The 27,832-nt window shown below is 48.2% G+C and overlaps 2 protein-coding genes across 7 annotated transcripts in view; one reads left to right on the top strand and one right to left on the bottom strand.

The window, feature by feature from the left end:
* EPHA1 (EPH receptor A1) overlaps nucleotides 1–6,306 on the top strand; it is a 34,635-nt gene extending 28,329 nt beyond the window's left edge. The window contains exons 10-18 of the mRNA XM_056504337.1: nucleotides 555–610; nucleotides 887–1,009; nucleotides 1,102–1,287; nucleotides 1,723–1,784; nucleotides 2,173–2,382; nucleotides 2,962–3,111; nucleotides 3,756–3,949; nucleotides 4,267–4,422; nucleotides 5,277–6,306. Of these exons, the coding sequence (XP_056360312.1) occupies nucleotides 555–610; nucleotides 887–1,009; nucleotides 1,102–1,287; nucleotides 1,723–1,784; nucleotides 2,173–2,382; nucleotides 2,962–3,111; nucleotides 3,756–3,949; nucleotides 4,267–4,422; nucleotides 5,277–5,355 (1,216 nt within the window). The 3' untranslated portion in view covers nucleotides 5,356–6,306. The remainder of the gene's footprint in view (nucleotides 1–554; nucleotides 611–886; nucleotides 1,010–1,101; nucleotides 1,288–1,722; nucleotides 1,785–2,172; nucleotides 2,383–2,961; nucleotides 3,112–3,755; nucleotides 3,950–4,266; nucleotides 4,423–5,276) is intronic.
* Nucleotides 6,307–9,720: 3,414 nt separating this feature from the next.
* ZYX (zyxin) lies at nucleotides 9,721–22,389 on the bottom strand. 6 transcript variants are annotated; one of them, XM_056504531.1, is made up of 10 exons: nucleotides 22,037–22,229; nucleotides 18,342–18,602; nucleotides 14,537–14,736; nucleotides 13,529–13,621; nucleotides 12,716–13,228; nucleotides 12,268–12,409; nucleotides 12,013–12,182; nucleotides 11,680–11,858; nucleotides 11,293–11,413; nucleotides 9,721–10,897 (listed from the first exon to the last, which is right to left on the bottom strand). In XM_056504531.1, exons 1-10 carry the CDS (start codon nucleotides 22,212–22,214, stop codon nucleotides 10,787–10,789), a joined length of 1,968 nt encoding a protein of 655 aa, XP_056360506.1. In that variant the 5' UTR covers nucleotides 22,215–22,229; the 3' UTR covers nucleotides 9,721–10,786. The 6 variants fall into 6 exon arrangements, with proteins under 6 accessions (XP_056360506.1, XP_056360552.1, XP_056360535.1 ...); XM_056504577.1 differs by lacking the exon at nucleotides 22,037–22,229 and adding an exon at nucleotides 21,864–22,021; XM_056504560.1 differs by lacking the exon at nucleotides 22,037–22,229 and adding an exon at nucleotides 19,521–19,612.
* Between the last annotated feature and the right edge of the window lie 5,443 nt (nucleotides 22,390–27,832).

Consider the following 27,832-nt stretch of genomic DNA (forward strand, 5'->3'; position numbering starts at 1 on the left):
GGAACAGAGGAATACATCATGATTTCTCAGTTTTCTGAGAAAATAATCCAGCAGTATCATATTTTTATCATTACAGAGGAATAAAAACATTATTATGGTACAATCATTTCTATAACTGCTGACCAGTTGAGTGGTAATACATGTATCCAGTCATTTCAAACCATTTTCCATATACTATTACTGTTGAGGTACTCTACCCATATACAGAATTCCACTTTCCTTCTCAATGTCTATAAGGCTGCTATTGCTTGGTTTTAAGAAGATCAGATATTCTACTGAAAGTGTACAGAAAACCTGAAATAAATAGAAATTCATCTGTAAACTTAGCATAAAACTCCCTGTATGAAAACAAACTTCATATCTAAATGTTAATGAAGCATCACATTTTATTACCCGCTGTACTTTTCCAAGTAGGTACAGTGTCAGGTTCCACTTTGCTGTGTGCTACCCTGAGCTCTGTCCCTAACCAGCTAGAGCTGACACCTCGGAAGTCTTGCTTTTTCCTTTGCTGTCTGCTGACCATTTCATTTTCACAACTCTTTCTGATGTTCCAGGCGGGCTCGTCGGAGACATGCACGGCCAGATTACAGCACTTCAGGCTTTGAGAGAGGTGAGCTTCAAAGGAGTAATAAAACCAGGGGGAAGCCTAGAATGTGTTGGAAGGAATGAAAAGAAACATTAGTTTGTAACCAGATACCGGCATGGCTTTTCTGATGTAATTTGCCTCTCCCCACAACAGTTCTATTCTTTAGTGTAGGTTTGGTAGATTGTTTTACTGCAATTGTCAGAAGCCCATGGATTCACTTCTGCTTTTGTAGTTATGCTTTAAAAAGGTTGTTCAAATAGCTGACACGTTAATTTGCTCTTTTGTTTCCCTTTACTACAGAGAAGGTCTGGTTGAAACCCTATGTAGACCTGCAACCATATGATGACCCCAGCAGAGGGGTGCTGGAATTCACTAAGGAACTAGACGTCTCTTGTGTCACTATGGAGAATGTGATTGGAGAGGGTGAGTTACTTATTGCTCTCCCCATCTTTCAGTTTCCCCACACTGTTGATCCTCAAGTTCATCTGTGACATTTTGTCTCTGGTTGTCTTCAGGAGAGTTTGGGGAGGTCTATCGTGGGTCCCTGCGGCTCTCAGGGAAAGAACGTATTGTGGTTGCCATCAAGACTCTGAAGTCAACGTATTCAGACTCACAGTGGTGGAACTTCCTGCGTGAAGCAACGATTATGGGGCAGTTCAATCACCCAAACATCGTGCGTCTGGAGGGAGTTGTCACCAAAAGTAAGTAAGAGTGTGTGTGAGAGAGTCCTGGGAGGAGAGCAGAAGCTGGCACATTTCTCAGGCCTTTCTTAGAGTTTGCTGTGAGAGGGGCTGTTCTGGGAGAAGACAGGCATTGTCATGTCAGGGAATGAGGGAAGGAGGAGGTATGGTTTTCCAACGGAGTCCTGAGGCAGTATTAAGAGAGATCTTCTAGGGCTAGTGAGTAGATGAGAAGTTGGGACAGTGTGAGGGATGCTGCAGGGTCATATGTGCAGTACAGGGAGGAGTACAAGATCATTGGGAGATGTGTAAGGAGCAGGGGCAGCCAGCTGTGCCGGTGGAGCCAGGGTATTAGCTGGGGTTGGACATGGTTCTGTGTGTTGGGGAATATGGAGAGCACTGAAAGCATGAATAGGAGAATTTGAAAAAGGCTGAAACCTTCTTGTTTTCCTCAAGGGAGGCCAATGATGATCATCACTGAGTATATGGAAAATGGAGCACTGGATACTTTCCTCCGGGTGAGAAACTCCAATCTGTAATAGGCTTGTGTACTGCCAGAACTTGCACTTGACCTGGATTTAGGGCCATAAAATAAAACTAGAAATAAGATCCAGACATCCACTTACTTTCTGCTTACTGTCATTTCCACTGTCAGCAGCTAAAGCTTAATGCCATCCAGTTTGTTCAGTTACAAGAGTGGCATCTTTGGTAGTTGAAATGCAGCTGCTTAATGATGACTGGAGACCACCCCCAGTCCCTTAGTGAGAGCCTTTGTCCCTTAGTGGGACCTTTGGGCTGCAGCACTGCCTTTTTCCTTGTCCACAGTCCACTTTTGTGTGTTGATAAGGTCAGTGACTAGAAACCAAGCGGATCGATGTCACTTCTCTCACTTCTTCTTCCATGCAGGAGAATGAGGAAAAATTTAGCCCAGTGCAGCTTGTGAGCATGCTGCAGGGAATAGCCTCTGGCATGACCTACCTTTCAGAGCACAATTACGTGCACCGGGATCTGGCTGCCCGCAACATCTTGGTAACGCGCAGTCTCCAGTGCAAGGTGTCTGACTTTGGGCTCTCCCGAATTTTGGAGAATGACGCAGAGGGAACCTATGAAACCAAGGTAAGGCAAACCCAATCTTTCCGCCTTGTAAATTAACTGTAGGCTCTCTCTGAGGAAACCTGTAGTAAAATTGCAAGTCATGGTGTGGATGGTTCAGAAGGTGTTGCTTTAGTCTCTGGAGTCCAGGTTGATTTTGTTTGCTAAGAAATTCAGAGGGACTGTGGTGTTAAAATGAGAAGCAAAATAAGAGGTCTGATTTCTTGAACTCAGTTACTAAACTTGGCTTTGAAGATAGCCTTGCTGTGATCAGAGTTTTGGACTAGAGTAATCCCTGTGTCTCTTTTAATGAAAGTTTCAGTAATTCTAATGCATGGTGTTCTTCAAAGCAGAGCTGTGCCAGGCTCTTACTCCCACAGCAGAGACTTTTGTGTAGCATTCAAATGAAGAGAGGGCTTAAACTCATTTACTTTCCAGGAATATTTCTCTCCTTTTGAGAAATTTCCCTGGTGTGGTTACATGTCACTTCAAATGAAGTGGGCCCAATCTCTGAACCACTTTGTAAGGTCCTTGCATGAAAACACTGGAGAAATACAACTCAACGAAACACGGTGGATACACTATGTTCCTGCTCTTTTGCAGGGTGGTAAGATTCCTATCCGATGGACAGCCCCAGAGGCCATTGCTCATCGCATTTTCACCTCAGCCAGTGATGTCTGGAGCTTTGGAATCGTCATGTGGGAGGTGCTGTCATTTGGTGACAAGCCATATGGGCACATGACCAATCAAGAGGTAACAGACACTGAGTTCAAGAGCTGATTTTAAAAATAAATGAGGCATGTGGGCACAACTTTTGTAGATATCCCTCAGCCTGCAGTCTTGACTTTCTTTTGAACATGTAACTACTATGTTTCTCTCCCTGCTAAAAGTCAGTGCAATAAGCAAGTCAAGGGCAATAAGTATTGAGGTGTCAACAGCAACAAGCCAAATTAGAGTGTTTAAATCCGCCATGGCATTTGGATCTGGAGATACTTTCTGTTGGTTTTGTTTTCTCCTTCCTCTGGCTCTTGTGCATTATGTCAGGTGTCATTCTAGGCTCAGCACATGCTGTTGAAATTATTCCTCAGGGTCTGGTTCCCATTCTCTCACTGTGCCTGTGCCAGGACCATTTGGTCCTCACTTTTCCTCACTTCTCATGAACATGAACGTGTCCTGAGTGGCAAATGGGAGCTAAACTAGTAAAGGACTGAAAAAATGGCATCTCTTAGGTGTCTTGATCCCGTGCCATGCTGCCCAAGCCCTGTGTCATACATGTGCAATCTGCACCACTCCTCCCTGGCTGCACTTTGTGAAGTGGTGAATGGCTACTCCCAGAGGTCTCTGGCTCCTCTGCTGCATTCTCTGCTCTTGGCCAATTTCTGTATGTCTCTGTGCAGGTGATGAAAAGCTTAGAGGATGGGTACCGGCTCCCCCCGCCTGTGGATTGCCCGTCTATCCTCTACGAACTCATGAAGAGTTGCTGGTCACACGATCGGATGAGGCGGCCTCATTTCCAGGAAATCCGGGCACAGCTGCAGCATTTCATCTCCAGTCCCCAGCTCCTCCGGCCTGTTGCAGACTTTGATCCCAGGTGAGCAAGCTGTGCCAGAGGAGGAGGGGTTAGCTGGGACACTTCACCTCCCTGTCCCCAGCAGGAGGAGAGGCAGTGCGGCCATGCAGACTGGAAAGGTGCAGCTTGAGTGCTCTGTGTGCAGAAGGTAGCGGCCATGTCTGGCTCCTGGTGACAGGAGAGGGCAGAGCCACTGGCCTGCTCTGGCCTCGCTGTGCAGAGAGTGGATTAGCTGGCTGAGCCCTGGCAGAGGGTGCTGGCTTCCCCTTTGGTCACTGTCTCCTAGTGCTGTCGGTTTCAGGTGGTTGCCTGGCTAACGAAGGGTTATGTGTCTCTAGGGTAACGCTCCGTCTCCCCAGCTGCAGTGGATCTGATGGGATCCCCTACCGATCCATCCCCGAGTGGCTGGAATCCATCCGCATGAAGCGCTACATCTCCAACTTCCGCACCGCCGGCCTGGACACCATGGAGTCCATCCTGGAGCTCACTGCCGAGTAAGTGCAGGCCAGGCTCCCACAGGGCACCTCAGGCTGTGCTACAAGTAGCTGTGCTCCTCCCTGAGCCATCTGAACAGGCACTCATTTTCCCTTGGAAGGCTTCTCTCCGTCCTTCTCCATGCAGTTAAATGGAGGTGGACAGGCTTCTTGACCTATAAGGGAACAATCAGCCCAGAACTGGGAGCAGCCCAGACTGTGAGACTAATTCCTGAGCTATCCATGGCCATGCTTGAGGCTCTTCAGGGGTCTTCAGCTGCTCTGAACTCATATCAGACACAAGGGGAAAGACTAGATGGCAAACAGATCTCTGACCTCACTGCCTCCCCCACCCTTGTAGGACTTTGTAAGATAATTTCTTTGCCACAAGCCCCATGCAGACTAATGATAGCCCCCCCATTCCATCAGCCATGCACTGTTGTGTCATAGAGCAAATCTTTTTGGGTTCCTCAGAAGGACTCAGAACATAGCTGTGTTATTTTGTAAGGGATGTTCTGCCATCTCCAACTAGGGCAGTTACATGAAACAAATGAGCAGGCACAGACCTGCTGAAGGGTTGAGACATGCTACTATAACAAGATGATTTGATCATAAGTCCTGATTTACTGGGAGCACAGGCCCAGCCACGAGGTGGAAGAGGTCAGTTGACTGGGTGGGCAGAGGTAGCCAGGGAAGGGCAGGAATATCTAGAAGTTTCTTCCCTCTAAAGAAAAGGTAGTGTATTAGGAGGCACTGAGTGAAAGGAAGCTTTCTGAACTAATGCTTGGTAACTGTTTCTGCCCTTACTCACACCCTCATCCCTCAGGAACAAGAGTAGCAATTCTTTTTTTCCTTTCTTTTCCCACTTCCTTCAGGGACTTGAAACAGATGGGAGTGTCGCTTCCAGGCCACCAGAAGAGGATCTTGTGCAGCATCCAAGGCTTTAAGGAGTGATCAGTCGCTGCATTCTTAAGCTTGAAAAATGCCCATCCCTACCAGATATCACTTGGAATCATTCCTATGGCAATTGCTTCCAAATGAGTGACTGGACAAACAAAGCAAAACAACTGGAACTGAAAAAGCTCGTGAGGCAACACCACCTGCTCTCATTTCTGTTCCCCCTTGCTTTAGCTCTACAGCAGCCATCAGTACGTTTCAGAGCACTGGTCTTAGAAACTATTCTCTGTCTTTTGCAGTCTACTTTGTGCAGCACTAAGTAGGCCTTGTAGTCCACATACTGGAGTTTCAGACCCTCAGTATATCATGTGGAATACAAAGTGGGTAGAGGGTGGTGGATAACGTTTTAAGGTTGGAGATGAGGGTTCAAGATAGATTGGGACATTCAGGGAGCAGGCACAAGAATACAGACAGGTAGAGACAGGGCTCATTCACTCCTTGGCATACATTCCTTCTCACTTCAGCACCTTTCTTTCTTTGTTATTTTGCATCAGGAACAAACTATTCAGTCCTTCACAAGGCTGCTGGTAAGGCATATATTTTTTAATGCAGCTATTCTTGCTGTGAACACCACCCTGTGGTGTATTTCTTTCTTTGGAGGAGAAACTGGGAGTAGAAGCACACCCCACTGTAACTTGTGTGATCACATCACCTCAGCATGTTGCTGTTTTGCACATGCACACTTCAGAGGGGAGATTTACATCTCTCCAATCTGCTTAATACCTTTTCTTATGCCATGGACAGAAAACCCTTTGCTTATCCATTTTTCTCTGCCCCTTTTTAAAAGAGACAATAGTCTTGTTTGGCTGGAATAGGGTATTTGTAACAGAAAAACGTGTAGGTGGTCTGTCTTACTCCTTCTCTGTGGAGGAAATGTTATTATTTATCAGATCTCAAGACAGTTATAGTCTGTAAATAACACTTTGTAAATAAACCTGTGGCAGAGCAGGCTGTGTTGGAATTCTTTGGCTTATTTCAAATGTAATTGAGACCTTTAGCATACATGAGTCCCAGCAGGGTCCTTACATCCATCTTTAGTTGTTTCAGCCAATGGTCTTTGTCCATTTAACTGCTGATGAAACATGAAAGTGCAATTACATTGGATTAAAGGATACCTTTGCAGCTGGTCACTTCAGATTTTTTTCTTTCAGCCCATTTATTATCTATCTAACACCCAAGTCCATTGTTTTACAGATCCTGTGATTATTCCTAAGTCATAAATATTTGCAGCTACTGCTGTTTTTGATGAAATACATGTGAGTAGTACTTCTTTCTCCTGCAGACTAGATTGTCCAGGAGAAAGAAAAATTCTCCCTGATGTTCCTAAGACTTTCTCCCACTTGGGAAGAGTAGCTATCTCAAGATTTATTTTTCAAGTCTAGGTTGGTGAAGGTAAGTGCTATACATTCAGCAATGTGACTTGCTAGAGATGACAGTGTTTCCATAACTGTATAATGCTCTAAATTCTTAAAGCTATAAATTAACACTGCTGCTTCTGGGAAGGCCTTGCTTAACCATAGATGACAAGAGGGCTAAGAAGCAGAGATCTAAAGAACTGCAACCTGATGTAAGAAGGCTACCAAACCATGGCTACTCAAGTCACTGCCACTATAGCAAGAGAGAAAGATGAAAAGCAAAGCTCTGAATTTTTAGTACAGCAGTCTTAGTAAGAGATGTCTTCAACATGAAGGACAGATAACTGGTAAAGTTGCTACCTGGCAGATACCCAAACTAGCAGAGAGCCCTGATGAAGCTGACACAAGATGCACATGTAAACTTTGGCCTGTCACTGCAGGTGATAGAGAAGTGGGAGTGGTGACACATCAGATACTTGCTGCCATGCAGAAGGACCTTAATAGGGGGGAGAAATGAGAAGAGAGGAGATTCAGGAAGTTGAACTAAGGGAAAGGCAGAGCCTCATGACTGGGGAGGAATAGTCTCAAGCGCCAGTACAAGCTGGGGACTGGAAGGCAGCTTTGTAGGAAAGGACTTGGAAGTTATTGTGAACAGAAAGTTGCACCTGAGCCCTTTAGCAAAAGAATACAACAGTACCTGGGCTGCATTTCAGCAAATTCATCACCAGTAACTGGAAGGAGGCAATTATTCCTCTTATTTAAGCATTGGTCAGACACCTGAAGTGTTGTGTCCAATTTTGGGGTCCCCAGTACAATGAAGGATATAAACTTAATGGAGCAAGTCCAGTGAAAGGCCACAGTGTTTCTGAAGGGATTAGAGCATCTGACATATGGGGAGAGGCTGAGAGCTGGAGGCTGTTCAGCCTCAAGAGGAGAATGTTTGGGTGGCTTTTATCATTGTGTATAAACACCTGATGGGAGTAAAAAAGGAGCCAGACACTCCTCAGTGGTATCCAGTGATAGAAGTAGTGACAACACACCAAAATACAGTAAATTCCATTTTGAAGGTGAGAAAAACCTTGGGAGTAAGAGTTGTTAAAGCTGGAACAGATTATCCAGGTCTCATCCTTTAAGATATTAAAAACCAACCTGCTCTGGTTGACTCTGCCCTGAGAAGGGAGGTCCTCTCCAAATGGTAGGAGCTGCTGAATCAGCTGGCCTGGTAGAGAAGAGGCTGTTCAGTTCCATGTCCTCAGGGTACAGCCAGTAGCAAGCCTGAGCATGTATTCCCAATAGGCACTCATGCCCAGAAAATCCCCAAGTATATAATGTGTGCACGTATATAAACGCACACACATTTACACGACTGGCCGGAGGCAGAGAGCACAGCAGACATGCAAGCACAGCACAAACAACCTAATCCTCTTCTTGGCTCTGGCTGATCAGGATGAACCTGTTCGAGGGAAACACATCCATGTACACGATGGGTCCCTCTAGTGCCCGAGACCAGCCATCCTGCCGCTGGCTCCACACCCTGGAGCTGCTCTCCTCATTTACTGGCACCAGGATACGCAAATCCTCCAGGCCTGCAGCCCTGCTGCAGTGGTGGGCATGTAGACATGCACACACACACCCTGGAGCCCTCCAGCAGTTAGGCCTTAGAGCCACTGTCTACCCAGCAGCTGGCTCCAGGATTCCCTGCTTCCCAGTGTCCTCACACACAGAAGCACTCTTCTCTTTCAGCTGCTCTTCAGACCGAAGCCTAGCTCCTGGGAGCTTCAGCAGCTGACTCACACACTTCTTCATAGCCTTTAGCCAGACCCACAGCTGTGCCACGTCCTGGCTCTCAAATCTCTTACCTTAGCAGCCACTCTGACTTGATCTTGCTGGCAACAACACAAGGACATACATGCCCACACGATATGCATGCACACAGGTTTGTCCAGTTGCTGGCATTCAGACCCACTTGCACACAACAGATTCCATGCACAGGGAACCAAAAAAAAAAAAAAAAGCTATTATGAAGACATGGACAGACTGCACTGATGACACACACAGGGCATGGCCAGACAAGCATACTGACAAGCCACCTCCTTCTGTGCCCTTTTCCTGTCACTTTTTCCCATGGTACTTCCCATCCTTGATCAGTCCTGGTCCTTGCCTTTGATTTCCCCCTACACATCATCCCATGCCCCTCAGAGCAGAAACCTCCCTTTAACCCACAAGGTACTCCCTTCCCATTGACTTCACTGGATGGGTCTCCTACCCAGACATCAAGGCTACGGTACTCTATAGCTCTGGGAGGAGGAGAATTAGTGCTTCTCTACCCCAGCACTGCTCTTTTCTGAACTCCTTGGTGTTTGTGGGCACAAGTATTTAATAACATGGTCTAGAAAAAACCTCTCACAACGCCTACAAACTAGCAACAACTACAGTAAGAAAAAAAAATAAATTAATTCTCCACTCATTCTATAGAAAACCTCAAGACATGTACTGGATCAATTTGCAAGGAGTCAAAGTATTTTCCCCAAACTGGCAAGAGATCAAGAGTAGGTTTCACATCTCTGAAGTGTAGAAACATTGGTGCTTACCACAAAGAGGAGTTTCACCTGCAGTGACCATCACAGTACTATGCTTAGAACCATAAGCATCAAACACAAACACTTTCTGAGAAGCAATAGTCATGGGCAAAGTGTGCACTTTTATTACAACCCACTTCCATCTGACTGGAATGCCCACCTCTGAGTGACATGTGAAACAGACTACAATATACTGCAGTCTTCTACTGCTTTAAATGAGTGCTACTTTTCAGACACAGAAAAATACAAGTCTGGAAATGAGACCAAGAGGTGGAGAGACAAAGGCCATGTTCAGACTTCTGATCTCTTGAGGCTGGGTGGAATAGCCTTGTAAACATTTGGCAATGCATAAAAAAGCTATACAAGACAGTTCTACTGCCAAAGACAGCAACTCTCATGGGTGGCTGAACAAATACAGCAGACACAGGTTAATGGAAAAAACCCACACATTTTATTGAATGCAAACAGTGGTTGGACAGTGTCATTACTCAAAATGTTTGTTCAGTTTGAGACAGTTTCTGGTCCAGGAAATGGGGCTCAGTGCAGCAACACTTGGAGCCAGACAGTACATTGCAATTCCACCACAGCTTTCACTGACAGCAGTGAAAGAAACCCTCCTGGAACAGGAGCCGTTCCTCAGGCTGCTGAATCTTCATCCATGCTCTGAGACGCCTCCTCACCATGTGCTGCCTGTCCTTATGACAGTCTTTAATTGTAAACAAGCATTCTTTGGACTGCTTCGCTACTCTGGTTCCCAGCCTGGCTGTCCAGAAACCACACTGGGAAACAATTCATTTTGGAAAGGGGAAAATGATTTAAAAAAAAAAAATTCCAAACTCAGAGTAGTATTTCAAACACTGCCAGTTTAATCTGGCTAAGGAAAAAGATGACAAGACAGTAAATCAGTAAAATCCATTAGAGACAGAAAAGCTATAGCAGGTTAGCTTTTTCCAGCAACAGTAACAGACTCCTACTACCTTCTGCCTCCACACTCTAACCCAAGTGAGGGAGCAGGCAGAGGAAGACATCCTGATAATGAGGTGTCACAAGATATAAAATAAAAGACAGAAGTGGTGCCAAGATGCAGGCTTCCACCTTCTCAAGTCAAATCATCATTCTTGGCTCCATGGAACTGAAGAATGCTCTCAGCCCTTCCCAGCACCTGCCACCAGGTCTTTCTTGCTTCTTCCACCAGGCGGTGGCAGAGGTCTGATGTTTCTCCTCCAGAGTCTTGAGGGAACAGCGATTGTGCACTCACCTTGATCACAGCCCCCAGCCTGGAATACACTGTGGCCAGGAAGCAGTGACAGCAGAAGAGGCCCCTTCTTGGTGGGTGTGCAGAGTGAAGTCTAGGAGCAGTGAATGCTACACGAGTAAAAACTGTGCTGGCATAGTCTCCATTGGTAGCAGTCTGCCTTGTCAGGCAGAGGGGTAGGACAATGGCAGGGAGGGGAGGAGTACTGAGTGCTCGAGGGAATGCCCCCTCCGAGCTTCTCAGCGTGCTGTTTTTGCACGGACAGTGTGACACTTGATACACAGCACGTGCCCATCCAGAGGGAAGCACCCATTCTCATCTGCTTCAATGGACAAGGGCTTCCCACAGTCCTGAAGAGGAAAAGAAGAGGGAGGGAACTCAAGGACAGCCAAGAACAGGGTGAAGACATTCAAGGATGTAAGAAATGCCCCATGGGATCAGGATAATCGCTCACAGTCCACTGCTCTGTCCCTGATGGTGCTAGTTGGCAGATGCTGCTTTGAGGGGAAAGCAATCTCAGCAAGTTCCCCTCCTATACACAAGCTGATGTATTGGGGTATTAGACAATGCAACAAACCCTGTGTTCATGCCTGTGAATGTCTATAATCTTTTTCTTAAGATGCTTCAAAAACACTACAGATTCATTCAAAACAACTTCAGTGTTTGGTCAGCATAGAAAACAAAGGTGCCCAGTTGCTGGTGATGGGCACAGGAGACATGGGAGGAGTGGAGCTACCAGGCTTACCTCACACTTGTAACATTTCATGTGGAAATTTTTCTCCAGTGCAACAACACGCACTGTCTCATCCTTTCCAGGCTCTGGCATGATAGGTTCACTACAGACTGAGCAGCGTGGAGCATACTTCCTGCAACACAGAACCATGGAGGAGACCGTGACCACCATGCTGACACTCAAGGCAGGCTTCTCAGTGCTGTTCAATGGCATTAGCAGCAGAGGAATAGTAAATGCTTAGGTGGAAAGGCACCTCAATGCTTTGCTGACTCATTTTTAACTTCATGCCAGACAGATGACATGGGCAACCCAAAGCCCACGCTGCAGCAAAAAGCAGCAGGTGTGAGGGAATCTGCCTTCACTCATACACCACATGCACATGCTCTGCTCTCTCCATACCTGTGGTAGTCATCCACACAGTGAGGCTGGTTGGACTGGTCCACAATAAAAGAGGTCCCCTCCAGGGGGGTATGGCACATCACACAGGTGAAGCACTGGGGATGGTATGAGTTACCAGTGGCCTTCAGCATCCGGTCTGTGATGGTCTGCTTGCAGACACTGCACTTTTCCAAGGTGCTCTGAGCCCAAAGAAAACAAGTAAGACACATGAATCCCACCTCCCACCCCTGTGAGGCTACACCACAGAAAGCAAAGATGGAAGGAAGAAAAAGCAAGAGAGAACAAGCACAGCGAGCTCAGTTCTCTCCAGCAGCTTTCACCCCAGTGACTCACAGCATAGCAGTCCTCACAAAACGGCTTCTCATCCACGTTGTAGAACTGCTGCCCCTGCAGCTGCTTCTCACACTTGAAGCAGGTGAAGCACTCCACGTGGAAGAGGCGGTCCAGGGCCCTCACAGCTGGCTGGGTTCGTGACAGGGGCTTCCGGCAGAAGCCGCAGAGCTCTGTCAATGGACGAGGAAAGGGATCAGGAGAGAGGAAAAATCCATCACAGTCTTACTCCTACTGCTGCCCATTGAAGGCACACACCAGAAGTTGCAGCCTCTGCTGGGGGTGGATGCTCCATGTCCTTCATTAGTTTCTGGGTCAACTTCTCCAGCTCTTCTACCTCCTTCATTGTCAGACAGGAATTCCCCCGAGGTGGATCTGCACTGTTACCTGTGGGTCTATGCTGCAGAGGAAGAGGAAACATTCAATCCCAAACTACAGACTCCCTCCCACCCTGTCCCTAATAAACCTATTTCTCCTGCCTTTACAGGTCCTCTCTGTTCATCACTAGGAACAATGCCATCCACTGTGCTTGATTCTTTCCACCTTTACATGAAGTCCTCCACCACTATCTCTATAGTTACATCTCTCTTTCAGATGGGTAACAGCCTCCCATAGCCTGGGGCAGATCAGCCCTCATCCTCCCAACTTCACTCCCAATGTGCCTGCCCAAAGACACAAGTCCCATGGCTCTTGCTCTTTCCCTTACCGTGTCTTTTGCAGCAGCAGGTTGTTCTGTTGGGCGTGGCTTCTCTTGCACTCGGGGTCTTTCCCTCTGCTGGGCATAGGTGAAATTGGGGGGCTGTGGTCTAGAGGAGGGGCCTGAAGGTGAAGGGGCTGTGAACTGAGTCTGAAGGGATGTAGGAGATCTTGTTGAATTTGAGGGAGCCATGGGAACATTGTCACCTGATTTGGACACAGATTTAGGAGAGCCAGCAACAGGAGATGGGGAGAATTTAGGCATAGGTGGAGCAGAAGGGAGAGATGGGGGTGGAGGAACTGGTGCCTGGGGCTCCTTGCGTTGCTGTGGGGCTGCCCATGGGGTTGGGGTGGGGTTCAAATCCACCCCAGAGGGCTTGAAAGATGAGCTTCCACTTGGCTTTGGTGTGAACTTGGAAGGAAAGGAATGAGGAGCATCTTTGGGTGCAGGTGGTACTGGTATTTCCACAGGGGCTTTTGGAGCCAATGGTTTCTCCAGAGAACTTGTGGATCCTGGAGTTATCTGTAAAGAGAAGCAGCAGAGAGATAACAGGCAGGTATCAGCAAGGTAGAAGAGAAAATATGCCATCTCTAACAATGAGTCAGCCAGCAGCTATCCCAGACCCAGAATGCGAGGAGTTTCCACACTTGACATATTTAGCAAGTGCAAGACAAGCTGCAAGATCCGTGCTTTCCAGTCCTTCACCAACACTTCTGTGCTATGGTTTATCCTGACATTTTAATCTGCAGTAGCACCCTTCTCACTACCTCTTCAGCAAGCCAGTCATCTCTTCTTCCACCTGCAACATTCTGGACAGCTCACCCGGGATTTGAAGGGGTCATTCTTCTCCATGTCATCCAACATTACAGACAGTGAGTCAATCTCAAGATCAACGCTGCTCATCTTGCCACGTACCTACACCGCCATCCACGAGGAAAAAGGGAGCAGAGCATGTTACAGGAGCAGCCAAAGAAATGGGTGTATCATTCCCTTACAATAGTATATTTTGATACTTTGGGCTGTGGTACAGATCTACTCCTTGCTTTGAATCAGTAACAATTTGGTGAGGATGAACACTGTCCCAAAGGTCCACAAACACTGGGAGAATGCACAGCTCAAGGAAGCTCTCAGATTTAGGTTGGAATCCAACACTCTGCTCACAGCAGGGCTAATTCCCAAGCAACACCAGGTTGCCCAGGGCACCATCCAGACAATTTCACAACATTCCCAATGATGCAGATTCCCCAGTCTTTCTAGGCACACATGCCCGCAATGAGCCACCCCTGGAGTGGAACTGGGTTTTCTTCTGTCCAAGAGGAACTTCCCTTGCCACAACTTCTGTCCATTATCTCTTGTTGTGCCCAAGTATGAAGAATCTGTCTTCTCTCCAGCCCTCTTTTAGGTATTGCAGGCTCCAGTCAGACCCCTGCATTGGCAGCCTCTTCTGCTCCAACCCCCAAAGGCTGCTATGACCTTTTACTGGATTGCATCTCATTCAGTATTCCAGAGGGTTTATTATACTGAAGAGCCCATAGAGTCCTCCAAGATGCAGCCTCACTAGCACAGAAGGGAAGAGTGTTCACTGTCCTCATCCTTCTCTCCCAAGTGCAGCCGAGCACATCGTTGGTTGGCCTTTACTGCCATAAGGGTGCATTGCTGGCTCGAATTCAACTCACTGTGCAGCAGGAACCCTGGGTCCTTCCCCACAGAGCTGCAGCCCAGCCAGCTGACCCTAATCTTTGCTGGTCCATGGGCTGGTAGCAGGAGCGAGAACCTGTCCCATCTCACAGAGCACCACACAGAAACCACACTTCCTTGGACCTCACTCACCTGTGGGGCAGGAACCTTGCTCACAGGTGCTTCATCAAACATTGGAGGAGGAGGAGGTGGTGGAGAAGGAGGAGAAGGAAAAGCTTCTTCTGGGGCAGGTGGAAAAGGTTCTTCAAAGGGTGGTGGGGGTGGTGGAAATGCACAGTTTGAGGAGAAGCTTGCATCCTCCCCGGGTGGAGGAGGAGGTGGCAGCGGCAGGTCTATAGGGAAGAATGAGAATAAAAGCAACTTCAGATAATTTCTTACTCCTAGCCAGGAGAGTTCTTGGAAGGTACTGCAGGAAGCAGGATCACAGAACCACAGAGTGGTTTGGGATGGAAGAGATCTTGAATATCTAGTTCAAACCTCACTGCCATGGGCAAGGATGTCACTCACTAGATCAGGATGCCCAGGACCCTATCCTGCATGACCTTGAACACTTCCAGAAATGGGGCATTTACCTCTCTGGGCAATCTGTTCCAGTGCCTCACCACTCCCTAAGTAAAGAATTTCTTATTGACATCTAATCTAAGTGAGCCCTCTTTCAGTTTAAAACCCTTGTCCTTTTACTATCTGTATACAGAAAATGTTCCTCTCCCTGTTTTTCACAACCCCCCTTAAGGGGGTAGAAGGCCACAATGAATTCTCCTCAGAGCTTTCTCTTCTCTAGGCTGACAAACCTCAGCCCTCTCAGCCTGTCTTCCTAAAAGAGGTGTTCGTGCCCTCAGATCATCTTTGTGGTCTCCTCTGGATTCACTCTGAGTTCACGTCTTTCTTGTGCTGAGGACCCCAGAGCCAGATGCAGCATTCCAGGTGGGGTCTCACAAGAGTGGAGCAGAGAGGCGGAGTCCCTCCCCGATCTGCTGGTCACACCCCTTTTGATGTAGCCCAGGATTCCATCAGCCTTCTGGGCAGTGAGTGCACATTGATTTCCCTGTACTCACAGGACCTCAGCACCCATCAAGGACAACTGAACTCCACAGGCTGTTTTTCACCTTGTCCAAAGCTTTTCATAATCATTTAATCTTTCCTCAGTAACTGCTGCTATTAGTCACTAGGCAGAGTTGTTGTATATTTGGGAAACATCTTGCTATGCCCTTTCCCACTCCTTGTCTTATTCCTTGGTCCCCAGCATACCCTTTTCTTGCCAGAAACTGTCTCAGATTACTGAACACAGGGTAGGAGACATGCAATGCCAGTGGACAACCCAGGACCCTGGAAAGCCTATGTTTTTACACAAAAATAAGCTGGAATCTCATAGCAGGATAGGAAGCACTACAAGAAACAAGTCAGGGGGGAAAGCAAGCTGGGCCAATTATCCCTTAAGCATATGAAGAATCTTTGAAATGCCTTTCTTTTTCTGGGGGGTAAAACCAGCTTTGATTTTTGAGGCTAGTGTGTCCTTACACCCAATATACCTTAGGACATGAGAAATGTTCCTAAACCCTTTAAAGCAAGCTGAAAGGCACAGAGCACCTCAGTTTTGTAGAAAACCCCATTGCTTCCACCTATTCATATTTGCCAAAGATGCAGAGCAGGCAAAACCAACCATTTTCTATTTACAACACAGACAAATAAATGTGACTCCTCTTCCCTTAACCATATAGGGGAGAAAGTGTCCTCTTATTGACCACACAGCAAAGAACACTGAAGATGAGAAGGTGTAACTTCCACATGCCTTCTTCCAGACACCCACCTCTCTTCCCAGCTACCCCCAGTGAGTAGTAGGGTGAGACACCAAGCTTTTCACTCCAGCTACTCCAAGTGTAACTTTTTACAGCAGTAATCAAATTGTCTCATCTTTACATCCAGCTGTTGTCAACAAGCTTTATAAGGACTTCTCATCTGTAACCTAAGGGAGACGATACTGGCCTTTTAGAAAATGAAAGCCAAAATCTTATTAGCCTGTGGAATGCATAAACTGCCCTGGTATGCACCACCTCTTCCAAGCTTCTTGTGCTGCAGAAGTTCTGCTGGGGGGAGGGAGCAATACTATGTATTTTTTTTTCTTTGAAATTACAGTTTGGGATCAAGCTCGTACATGCTTGCCTTTTGGTTTACTGAAGCCATAAGAAACCAAACCCTGATCTGTTGTCACATTGTTTCAGATGCACCAAAAGCCCGTTTTATGAATTATTCACAGGACAAGAAACTTCCCCACCAAGTTGTTATACCAGATTTACAGAATAATCAATACTAAATATAACATTCCTACAGCAAAACTAACTTAGCCATCCTGTCATTTAAGACAGAGTCCAACTGCTACAGCTCTGTATCATACTACACTTAGGGGAGTCTGTAAGAAAGGCACAGAAGGACTGAAGATATGCACCAGAGAAGCATCAAATCAGATGCATTTCTCTCATGATGAGTTTTGGTGGCTCATCTGTACTTCAGATATCTTGCTGGCAGCCCTTACTTAATGATGACACAGCAGCTTATGACAAATGGTTCTTTTGCTAGTTTTTGTGTCTAGTTACTCCATAATGCCCACTTTAATGACAGGAGAAGCTGAGCAATCAACACCTAATGCTCTACTCACAATGTATATTGAAAAAAAGACTTAACATCCATCTGTCTACTTCACATAATATTTGTCAGTCTGTGACCTTCTGACAAACATATTCCTAATCCAGACAACTACAGCAGAAAATGCCAACTCCTAAGACAGGACCTTGGCTTCCACAGACAAGATTCCAGCCAAAAACATACAAGAAATAGGTCATCAGAGTTAGCTGGTACAATTTTAGGAGGCAGAAGCATCAGCATGTCCTTGTGACATGGGAAAAATGGCTCAGTCATTTTTGTCCTCTAAGCACAGGACCAGTCTTCCTACCATCAGGTCAGGTGCTCACTAACTTAGCATGCTATCCTGGAAAACATCAGTGTTGCAGTCTCTGCTTAACAGAGAACGAAAAGAAATTTGAACCAGCAGCTGGCATTCTCTGAACACGTGTGTCCCAACTGAGGCACACCCTTTACTTGACAGAACCTTGAGGAAATAGGCAGTATCAAGGACTAGCAAAAGGTCTCTTACTGAAATTCCTGGTGGCCCCATGCTGATCATGACTTCAAACTACAGCATCACACAGCCAGTGACCTGCATCTTAAAGGACACAAAACCAACCAAGCAACAAAACCTGGAACAAAAAAAACCATTCTACCACTGCAGGAAAAAAAAAGGCCACACACAAAAAAAGAAAGAAATAAGAAAACCACAGTGAAACAAGAAGTCACTCTACACAGGAAAACCCAACCCAAACCACTAGGAAAAAAGTACAAAACTGTACAAGCCATACAAACCAAACTCTAAATCTCACTTCCTGTTTATCGTCGCTGCCACTATTTTTTCATGCAATTATTTCTCCCTTCTCTTTTTCAGCATCAAAGATGGCAATTGCAGAGTCCACAAGGACAGTGAGAGATAAGCAACTTGAGCTGAGACCAATGAATAAGAAGAACAGTGTGATTCATCACTATCAGGGTCAACTTCTCTGCAACATACTTGCTCTCAGACAAGCTAGCCAGAAACCAACTGCAATTACACAACTGGGCACCCAGGGAATACTGTGAAAAATCCACTGCATTCCTCCAGCATCAGTGCAGTGCAGGACAGCCTCCCCCTTTCTTTCCTAATGGAGACACTACGTACTTTGAGATCTCCTTCCAATCCATTTATCTCTCGCAACCTGCTAGCCTCTACAGCAAGAATATCCATCACTTAGACCTGTTATGTCCCTGTTCCCATATTCAGCCCAGCTACAAACCTCCCACCCTGAGAATTCAGAAATGCACGTTCACATTGGCCATGCCAGCCTTCACCTACCTTCTGCCAGCAGGGACGTGGGTGGCAATGGAATCTCCCCGACCTTCCCTATCTGAGCACGCTGGGCACTAGGACCAGGTGGTGGGGGCAGCGATGACTCTGATGCACCCCCAGCCTTGAAGGGGTTCACCTTGGGCTTAGGGGCAACCACAGGCGCAAACTTCTTCTGTGGGTTGTAGAAGGAAGGAGTAGAAATGTTGATGCTGACTGTGGATGTCATGCGGGTCCCTGGGGCACCTGGGGAGGCCATCTTCTCAGCACCTAGCAGGAAAGAGGAGGGAAACTTGTATGAAGTCATCCTTGGGCCAGAGTGGAAATCAATGGAGAAGAATATGTGAAACAAAGGGATACAGGCATTTAACTCAGGCTAGAGGCTGAGGTGCCTGAGCAGTGCACTTACAAGACCAGCACAGAAAAAAGGAAGAACAGAAACTGCAGATAGCTCGAATGAGCCATAACACTTCACCATTTCAACTCAGGATGGCATTAACCACAAATGGGTTCTCGCAACAGAGAAAACCCAGATTTCCACTGCACTGGAAGCCTGCACCTGAGGTGACCAAAAGAGGGGGTGATCCCCGCACCCCAAAGGATACCCCAGAAGTGGAGCCAGCATTTCCTTTCCCCCATTCCCCGATAACGCCAGCCAGTTCCTCTGGAGCTCGGCTTGTGACAGCGCCAGCCCCGCCCGCTCTCCCCCGCACCCCCCCGTTTTACCTCCAGGCCCCTCCATGCCGCCGGAGCCCGCACGGCGGGGCAGCGCAGCGTGTCCCGCAGCTGGGCGATGCCAGCCGCCGTCTCCTGCCGGCCCCGGCCGCGCTCCGCCCCCGCCAGGGAGGAAGCGCTCCCCGGATGCCGCCGCCCCCCGCCCGCCCCGCGGGCCGTGAGGGGCGCGGGCAGCGCCGCGGGGCCGGGCTGAGCCGCATCCGCGGTCCCGGCCCCGCAGCTCCTCGGGCTGAGCCGCATCCGCGGTCCCGGCCCCGCAGCTCCCCGGGCTGAGCCGAACCCGCGGGCCCGGCCCCGCAGCTCCCCGGGCTGAGCCGAACCCGCGGGCCCGGCCCCGCAGCTCCCCGGGCTGAGCCGCAGCCCCGGGCCCGGCCCCGCAAACGCAGCAGGCCCCCCGAGCAGGGCCGGATCCCCACACTGCCCCGGCCCTGCGATCCAGGCCAGCCAGTTCACCCGTGCTAGAAGCCTCCACGGAGCCAGACGCTTTGTTGTAAAGCCTGGCATGCCCGTAGCCCTCCTAACACCCCAGCACAATGGGGCTGCCGTCAGCACGGGGCTCCGTGCCAGCTTTTCACGCTGGCACGTCCGAGTCAGTGCCCCTCCGCGCTGCCGGCCTCTCCCACGGACAATAGCAGCTGCTGCCACAGGCAGCCCTGGTGCCGCAAACATCCGCCCACCCCGATTAACCCCTGGCTGCTGGTAGGACCCGCCTGCCCCCTTCTAAGCGCTCCCACGGCTCACAGTGTGCCACAATACAGCAGCAACCTGTCCCAGCTTCCCCAGGTCACAAGCGTGTGGCAACACAAAGTCCACGCTGCTGAACTTTTCCTTCCCTTTGCGCAGCGCTGATAAGATGCATACACTTGGACAACTCTTCTAGGAGTTTCAAAAGCAGAACGAGGTCGCAACAATAAGCAGGAGCCAAAAGGCTGTGCTGAGCATTCCCCCTGTATTCAGAATGGGAAAGGGCCAAGGCAGAAGAGTCATTAGCAAGGTCTGTGCTCACTTCTCCAAACTGTCAGGGGTCAACAGACTTGCCAGTCAGAAGGGACTGACCTCCCTCCATTCTGCAGTTCCCACCAAGCTTCAGAAGCTGTTAAAAAGACCTACAGCCTTTCTTTAGATACTTCTGCCTCAGGCTCCACTGTTTCACTAGGGTGCAATGAATCACTTGGCAGTAGTTCTACCAGATTTGACAGCATTATGAACAGAACACTACAGTGACAATGTCACTTCTAATCACAGGGTTAGTCAACACATATTCTAGGGACATTGGCTGCCTCGCAACAAAAACCCACTGGCTTTGCACCCAGCAGCTGCTGTCTCCCTTAACCCAAAGCAGTCTATTTCCCGGTACCCTGCGTCGCACTTTGGGCACTTTCTGCCCAGGGCTGTCTCCACCCCGCAGCTGCCCCTGCTCATCCTCACTTCTGGTTATCAGTCCACCCACACACAGACCAAACCAGCTGAGAAGGCTTAGCCTTGCAGAGTCACCCCCTCCAGCCCTGGGAGAAATGCCAATGCTATCTAAGCCTCACCAGAAACACACAGCTCTCACAGGTCCTGTGGCGCAGCTTGTGAGAGCTGTGGGAGAGGGAGTGTCCCGCCAACAGAACTAATCTCAAATCTTTCTCATCCTCACATTTACCCTGAGGGAAGAGATTTTTCTACCTGCTGTAACAGCATTTAGGATGACTCAAGTAGAGTTATGAAGAAAGACATCCCCAAAGGTCACAGTCAGGATACCTAAGTTGCCTCATGCACTGTTTCCTTCTGAGAGAAGGAGGAAGTAAGAGGACAGAACCAAGGGACACTTCCTTCAGTAAGAGGGTCCGTTCCCAGAAGGTCTGCCACCTGTTATGTATCCAGTCAGCTTTCACTTCTTTGATGCCATGACACCACTCTCAACAGCCCTGCCCCTTTCCCGGGGTAACAAAAGCAGGAAGAACCTGAAGAATCAGAGACCCGAATGACATTTTTCACTTCTCTTGGTAAAAGCAGTTTGGCAGCAGCCACACTGGGAGCCCCTATAGCTCCACACACCGTATCTGTACTTGCCCCATCCGTCAACTTCCTCCCAACTGGAGGGAGCCAGAGGAGAAAAAGTGAAAAAAAAAGAAAAAAAAGAAAAAAAAGAAAAAACCACCCAAACCCCCACCGAAACAAAAAATCCCCACAAAAAAAAAAAAAAAAAAAAAAAAAAAAAAACAACAAAAAAAAAACCCAAAAAAACTACATTAAGAACCGATTAAACGGATTCAGGAGTTATGCCGCTTTTCATCCAGAAATTTTTCCCAGCCTGCCCCAAAGTTACAAGGCTTCAAAGAGAGCAAAGTCTATCAGCTATGCAAGCTGTAAGGTAAAGCCTTAAAGCAACCGGGCTGGGGGAGGGGGTTATTCGGAGCTAACTTCTCTTACAGATGCTGGGCTTGCCTCCTCCCTACGCAAGGGAGGGAAGAAAAGCCGGGTAAAACACTAAAAAGCTATGCAAACATATTTAAAATGTTGGAAAGTTCTACGACTTTGCGAGCGCTTTCTCAGGACACTCCCAGGGAGACAGAAACTCATAAATTAGGCAAATTTCATGCACAAAGGGCCTCAGATTCCTCTCTCGAGCACATCTGGAAAAAGGCTCGCGAGGTGTCTCGGTCATCCATGCGCACACAAAAGAGAGCTTGTCCCGAGCAGAGCCCGGCAGCAGCACCCCCTCCTTCCCTCTCCCCTCTGCTGGGGCTGTGCGGGAGCCGCCTCCCTTCCACCGGGAGCGAAAAAACTCAACCACGCACACACACAAACCTGCTTTTTTTGTGGAGGGCCAAGCACCCCGCTGGAGCCAGCGGCGAGAGCGAAGGGCTCTCTTTCCGAGGCGCAGAGCCGTGCGGGAGGGAGCGGCAGGAAGCCCGCAGCCCTCCGCGCCACCCCCGGGGCGAAGGACGGAGGCTTTGTCGCCAAGCCGAGCCGACACTCACCTCGGGGGTACCGGGGAATGCCACCCCCGGCTGCGGCTGTCGGGGCCGGGCTGCTCGGCTGCCCCGACCGCCTGCAGCAGCGGCAGCAGCAGCAGCGAGAGGCGGAGGAGCTGCCGAGCCGCAGCGTTTCCTCCCAACTCGCGAAAAAAGCCTCGCCCAGCCAAAGTTGTTTGACCATAAAAGGCGCGGGGCCGCGGCACAGCTGAGCTCACTCGCTGGGGAATGTGGCAATGAGGTAACGGGGGCCGGGGCTTGCCGGGGCAGCGGCCCCGGGCTCTGCCGCCGGCGAGGGGCGAGCGCTGTGCCCCCGGCGGTCGCCAGCCAGACGCGTCTGTCGGGATTTTCCCGGCCCCGGGGCGCCCACCCTGGGCTGGGCTCGCTGCCTGCCCCCCGCACGGAGCGCTCCGCTCCTCCCGCCTTCCCCAACCTCGGAGCTGCCCCCCAGCCCGCGATTTCACTTCCAGGCGCTGAGCTGCATTTTCGGAAGGAATGCGGCGGCTCTGGTGAGTCAGGGTCCCTGCTGGCCTCCTCCCCGCCCGAGACAGCTGTGAGAGCATCTGACTCACGCTGCCCCAATCTGCCAGAAATTAAGGCAAACATCAGATGACTCCACCGTGCAGAAAAGCGACTTGTTCTCCTTGTACTGGGCTGCAAGGCAACCACTATTAGCTGGCTTATATCAAACAATATCCACATGAATTGCTTTGTTGGATTGCCAGTGCTGCACATCGGTTTTATTTTTATCCCAGCGCTCGCATGGAGCTCAGCCCGCTGTAGAACAGGGGCAGCCTGACCCAGCCCAACAGAACATAATTTTCAACCCCAGCCTTTGCTGCTTCTCCTTGCTTCAGAGCCTCTCACAAAGGAGGAGTACCAATAGAGACATTTCCTGTGCTTTGTGCAATCATTGTATTTGACTTTGGAATCTGGCCTTAATATTGGGGTTAATACCCCTGCTGCTGCAAGTTCCCTGGAGAATTACTTTATTTGGTAACCCTCAGGGGACTTGGGGCTTGGCTGCCCCGAAGAGTTACCTATCAACACAGGTACCTTTCAGTACTGATAATTTACTTGCAGGTGAGTAAATAAGCCACAAACCACACCAGTGACACTCCCAGTCTCCACTACTACAGAATGCTCACGTTAGAGAACTATGCAAAAGATTCGTCCAAAGTTTAAATCCAGGGTAAACAAATCTTTAATTTCATATATAAAGTTTGTACAAAGAGGCTGTATCTTTTATTTAACCAGGTGATACAGCTGGAAAAATTCTTCTCTAAGGTTTTTCAGTGTTACATACCATTTGAAAATGTCACCCATAGCAATGCCCAGCACTGAGCATCTCATTCCTTACAGAACTGCAACCATTGAACCACTGATCTATAGCTATGAATTTCTTAGAGATATGTAGCTCTTCTGTGGGTGCTAAATAATCCTGGTTTTACTGCTGCTTTTGTAGGCATGGCATCAGTTCTGTTACCTCCCATGATTAATGCACAGATTAATTACATAGGATGAAGAATGTATCTCTGTGATGGATCTTCCAACACTGTCACTTTTCTACTGCAGACAATCTTCCCTCTTGTTCAGGTAAAGATGTCAGCGCAGAGCTAAAAAGAATTCACTGCATAATTGCGAATCAAATTCTAGAACATCACAACACACCCTACACAATGAGCCTGACGTCAGAGAACTCTGCCACTGTTCCCTGGGCCAGCTCTGACTCCAGGGAAAACAAAGAATGTCTCAGACGGAGATTTAAAAAGTGCTGACTGAATACGGGAAAAAAAATAATCTATGCTTTCATACTTTCTGGTCACATCCCCATAAATCCAGATGCTTGCATGATTGATTTTCTCACCAGTGTGTTGGTGTTAAAAGCTCATGAAGGCAGATCAAGGAAAGTGGGAATAAGGAAAAGAAAAGCAGCCCTCTTAGACATTTTGTATTAACTCCTCACTATGAGGAAACAAATGCAAAACAAGTGTTTTGCAGGTTGCATGTGTGAAAGCTAGAATTCTCAAATCAGAATACTTCAGAATACACAGGGGGAAACTAATCTGATTTTGTGCTTGCCATGTAGTGAATTTAAAGTTTGTGCTTTTGTAATTGGAAATGAAGACTAACTAAGTTCTCTGTTAGTTCTGATTCCTCCAGAAAGAAAATAACAATCTTCTTATGCTCACAGTCTTCCTTCATGCAATTATTGGCTTGAAAGAGTAGGCATTTTTCTGCTGCAAATGAAAATTAGAGCCTTGAGATGCACACAGTTGTAGTCACACTCATTAGCTGAAGCAAAATATTAGTCCTGAAGAGGCATTTAGCTACCTGGGTACAGAGATGGATCAGCAGGTGTACTTGGCTTGTGCCAGACCTCGTTATTTCTGGAACTAGCAGCCGTCCTCTGCATAAATCCCTTTGGCTTTTCCATGCCATGAATAAAAATAATCTGGTATTTTGGTGTGTATTGTGGTGTGAATGCTGTCACCATGGGTGAAGTGACAGCCCACTACAAAGCAGGTGTTGGAGGGATTTAGAGTACACAGTTCTAGCTGGGTGCTTCTTTAGAAGGAAGTGACAGGAAGCCAGCCCTACTAGTGGCCATCAAATCAAAGCTTAGAAATGCTGAGAGTTCAAGGCAGCTGTCTCAGGAAGACTAAGTTTTAATGGAGACAGTTATAGAGAATCTTTGTTGGCAATTCAGTCACGTAACGCAATGAATAAATAAAGAATAAGACCACACAGAAGTGGTGTGGCAAATTCATGTATTGCACTGGGATGAGGTATGTGCTAGCACTGGTTAGGTGCCTATAAAATGAAAATAAAAATAGATGTAAGAAGAAAAAGTAAGTCCTTGAATACAAAAAGAAGAATTATTTGCAAGAAGACTATTGGGGAACTAAACTTATCAGGCAGAAAATCTTTTTTGATAGCCAGGTATGGTTTAGGTAGCTGCAGATGGGAATCTTTGTGTTAAATATGTGTTTAAGGTTAGAGGAAAGCAATCTGGAATCTGGACAGAGAGCTTTACTTATGTTAATAATGCAAAATATCTGCGTCTGTATAATTTCCACCCATATCAACAGATCAATTAGTGCCATTTTTTCTCAGCGTGTGTTAGTTAACAATTAGTGATGCCACACAGGAGCCCATGCTTTTCCTAAGCAACGAAAAGTTCTGGCTCATATCCGTGTGGAATCTCTGATGCTTCTTTAGTCACAAAACTTCTGTTTAGTCTAACCACGTTTTATTGATTAATGTTAAATTGCTACTTAATCAGCTTTCCTCATGCTGTATTAAACGCTATGTCTGGAAGGGTTGGGAATATATAATGGATCTGCTTTGGTCTCCAGGCCAAGTAGTTAGGCCTGCACTATCCAGGGCAGGGCCACCTGCAGCAAATTGGCTGCTTCCACATGGGCCAACAGATGTTAGAGTTCTTTTCCAAGCTGTACAACTCTATGATTCTGTGTGATTCACCCTGGTGAGGTCTCCTAGGATCTGCTGTGCTCCCACGGCACAGCCTCTCCCGGTGTGCTCCTCGCTCCCTCCCTTGAGCAGGGTGTTCTCTGTGTGAAAGATAACATCTGGCCCAGATTGTTTCCTGCCAGGCTGCTGCTCACACGCCTCATGGAGGCCATGACGTGTGCAGAGCTGTCTTTTTTCTGACCAAACAGCACTTTCAAGTTGGAGTGCCTTAGTGCCACTGTGGGCTGCGTGTTGACAGCTGGGTGCCACACACAGAGAGCTGTGCTGGGGACACCAGAGCCTCATGAGACAGCAGTCCTTACAAGCCTCGTCATCTCCTTGCCTCTGTGTACTGGCAGGCAGTCAGGAACGCTATTTGCCAAGGTCATGAGTTCTGGAGATGTCCCGGAATGACCAGCTACCCAGGACACACAGCTAGAGTCTCTCTGCTGCTTCCCTCCAAACCCGAGCCTGCTGGGCAAAGCACACGTCAGACGTGCGTGTCCCCAAGAAGGGGAGCTGTTCAGCAGCTACAGAGAGCCTCTGTGACCTCTGACAAGGGCCACTGTAGGTGCTCAAATCCCACTGTGAAGGTATTGCATGGTACAGGCATATTTCAAAACACATTCCACCCACACATAGTTAGATTGTCCTGACTAAAACACTAGAATAGGCCAAAAGCTGTAGACAGAAAAAACCACAAAAACCCAAACCCTTGCTGTGTCATGAAACACTTTTAAAGTAGGGCAAATCAGCCATATACACGTGAGAGGGAACAAAGTATCCCTGTGGTATGACCTTGGTCATGCCAGGATATGACTCCCCATCAGAGCAGCCAGGCAGCCAGGAGAACAGGGCACTGGGCTGGTGCCTGTCCAGGGAAGAAGCTCCATTTCCAGCAAAGCTGGCAGGTCTTTTCTATCCAGAGCCCTGACAGGGGCTCTGGGGCAGGAGGTACAGCTCCCAGATGAGTTACCACTGCTGTTTCCTTATCTCCTTCCACCAAAATTTCCTGCTGCTTCTCAGCAGGCAGTGGCCTGCAATTCCATGGCTCCTGGGGCTGGCTCACTGGCAGGCTTCCTTCCCCTCACACAGCCCCCCCACATCTCCTGCTCTCTGCTGCTGGGCTCTGTGCCCAAAGAATGAGGGATGCAAGCAGGTTGTCCCAGTGGATATCTCTTCCCTCAGGTGCTGTATGACCTGTTTTGTAACTCTGGAAAACTGGGAGATGGCTCCTGGGGCATGCCCATGTGTGTGGCTGAGCATGGATGGCGGCCAGAGCCCATTCTCTCCTCGGAAAGCTGCCACTTCCACATTCCAAGGCATCCTTACCATTTCCTCAACTGTGTGCCCCACCCCTTGCCACCAGCAAGAGAAGCAGTGGTGTATTTGGCTGTTCTGTGGCAAATATTACTGCTTGTCAGAACTGTCAAGAAACACATCTGTCAGGCTGCTAATTAAAGAGTTCCTGTGTGTGCTGTGAGCCTCTTTCCACCCAAGTACCACACTCCCATGGTAGAAGTCTCCTTTCTTCACTTAATGTAGAGCTGTAAGCATGGCACAAACAAGCCAGGCTCCTTCCTACAAACAAATTTAATCAGATGTAGGTACTTCTGGGTGTTGCATCCTGGTGAATTTAGACAAAAAGTCCCAGGAATAATTCCAGTGTGTGTCTGGGTCGGGGGAGGGTGCTGTTTCCTGGGAAAAGGGTTCTTTTCCCTCCATCCTCCCTGTGACAAGGCTGAGGCACAAAAGCAGGTTCTCAGCTGTCTTGATCTCACACCGAGTCTCCTCCTATGTGTACAGTAGAACTTCTGTTGTGGTTTCCCAGGGGAGCATCTGGTGCAGCTGCTTGGTACTGGAGGGAGTGAGATGCCAAGCTACAGTCCCAGTAATATTAACCTGGAATGGGATCCTGGTCACTCCAGTCCCCACATGGAATATGTCTGCCTCAGTCCAACTATTTTCTTGAGTAAGAACTGAGGTAGCCAAGTAAACAGGGACAGGCTTTGGAGACTGCTAACTCTGTATCTTGTAGTGTGCCTACAAAGATGTGCCATGCATATGCCAGGGCATGCTGGACTTGAGAGCACATTAGGAACACACACATTAGCACATTAGGAATACACAAGCAGATTGCTCTGGTCAGGAAGAATGAAGCCTGGTATAGTCCATGCCTGCATCATCTACAGGGTGTGGATCCTGCAGCAAATCCGCCTCTCATAAAACCCAGTAATTATTTAACTCCAGACTGGAGTCCTGGCAAAACCTAGTATGTACACAGTGTAGATGATCACAGAACCATGGCCCTGGAGCAAAGCAACAGAC

The sequence above is a fragment of the Oenanthe melanoleuca genome, chromosome 1 (genome assembly GCF_029582105.1).
Source record: "Oenanthe melanoleuca isolate GR-GAL-2019-014 chromosome 1, OMel1.0, whole genome shotgun sequence".
Taxonomy (NCBI): domain Eukaryota; kingdom Metazoa; phylum Chordata; class Aves; order Passeriformes; family Muscicapidae; genus Oenanthe; species Oenanthe melanoleuca.

Coding starts and splice junctions, on each gene's coding strand:
- ZYX (XM_056504531.1), bottom strand. CDS start 22,214: ATGGTCAAACAACTTTGGCTGGGCGAGGCTTTTTTCGCGAGTTGGGAG. Junction 13,622..14,536: donor GCAAGGTTCCTGCCCCACAG/GTGAGTGAGGTC, acceptor ATGGCGGTGTAG/GTACGTGGCAAGATGAGCAG. Junction 11,414..11,679: donor TGTGTGGATGACTACCACAG/GTATGGAGAGAG, acceptor TCTGTGTTGCAG/GAAGTATGCTCCACGCTGCT.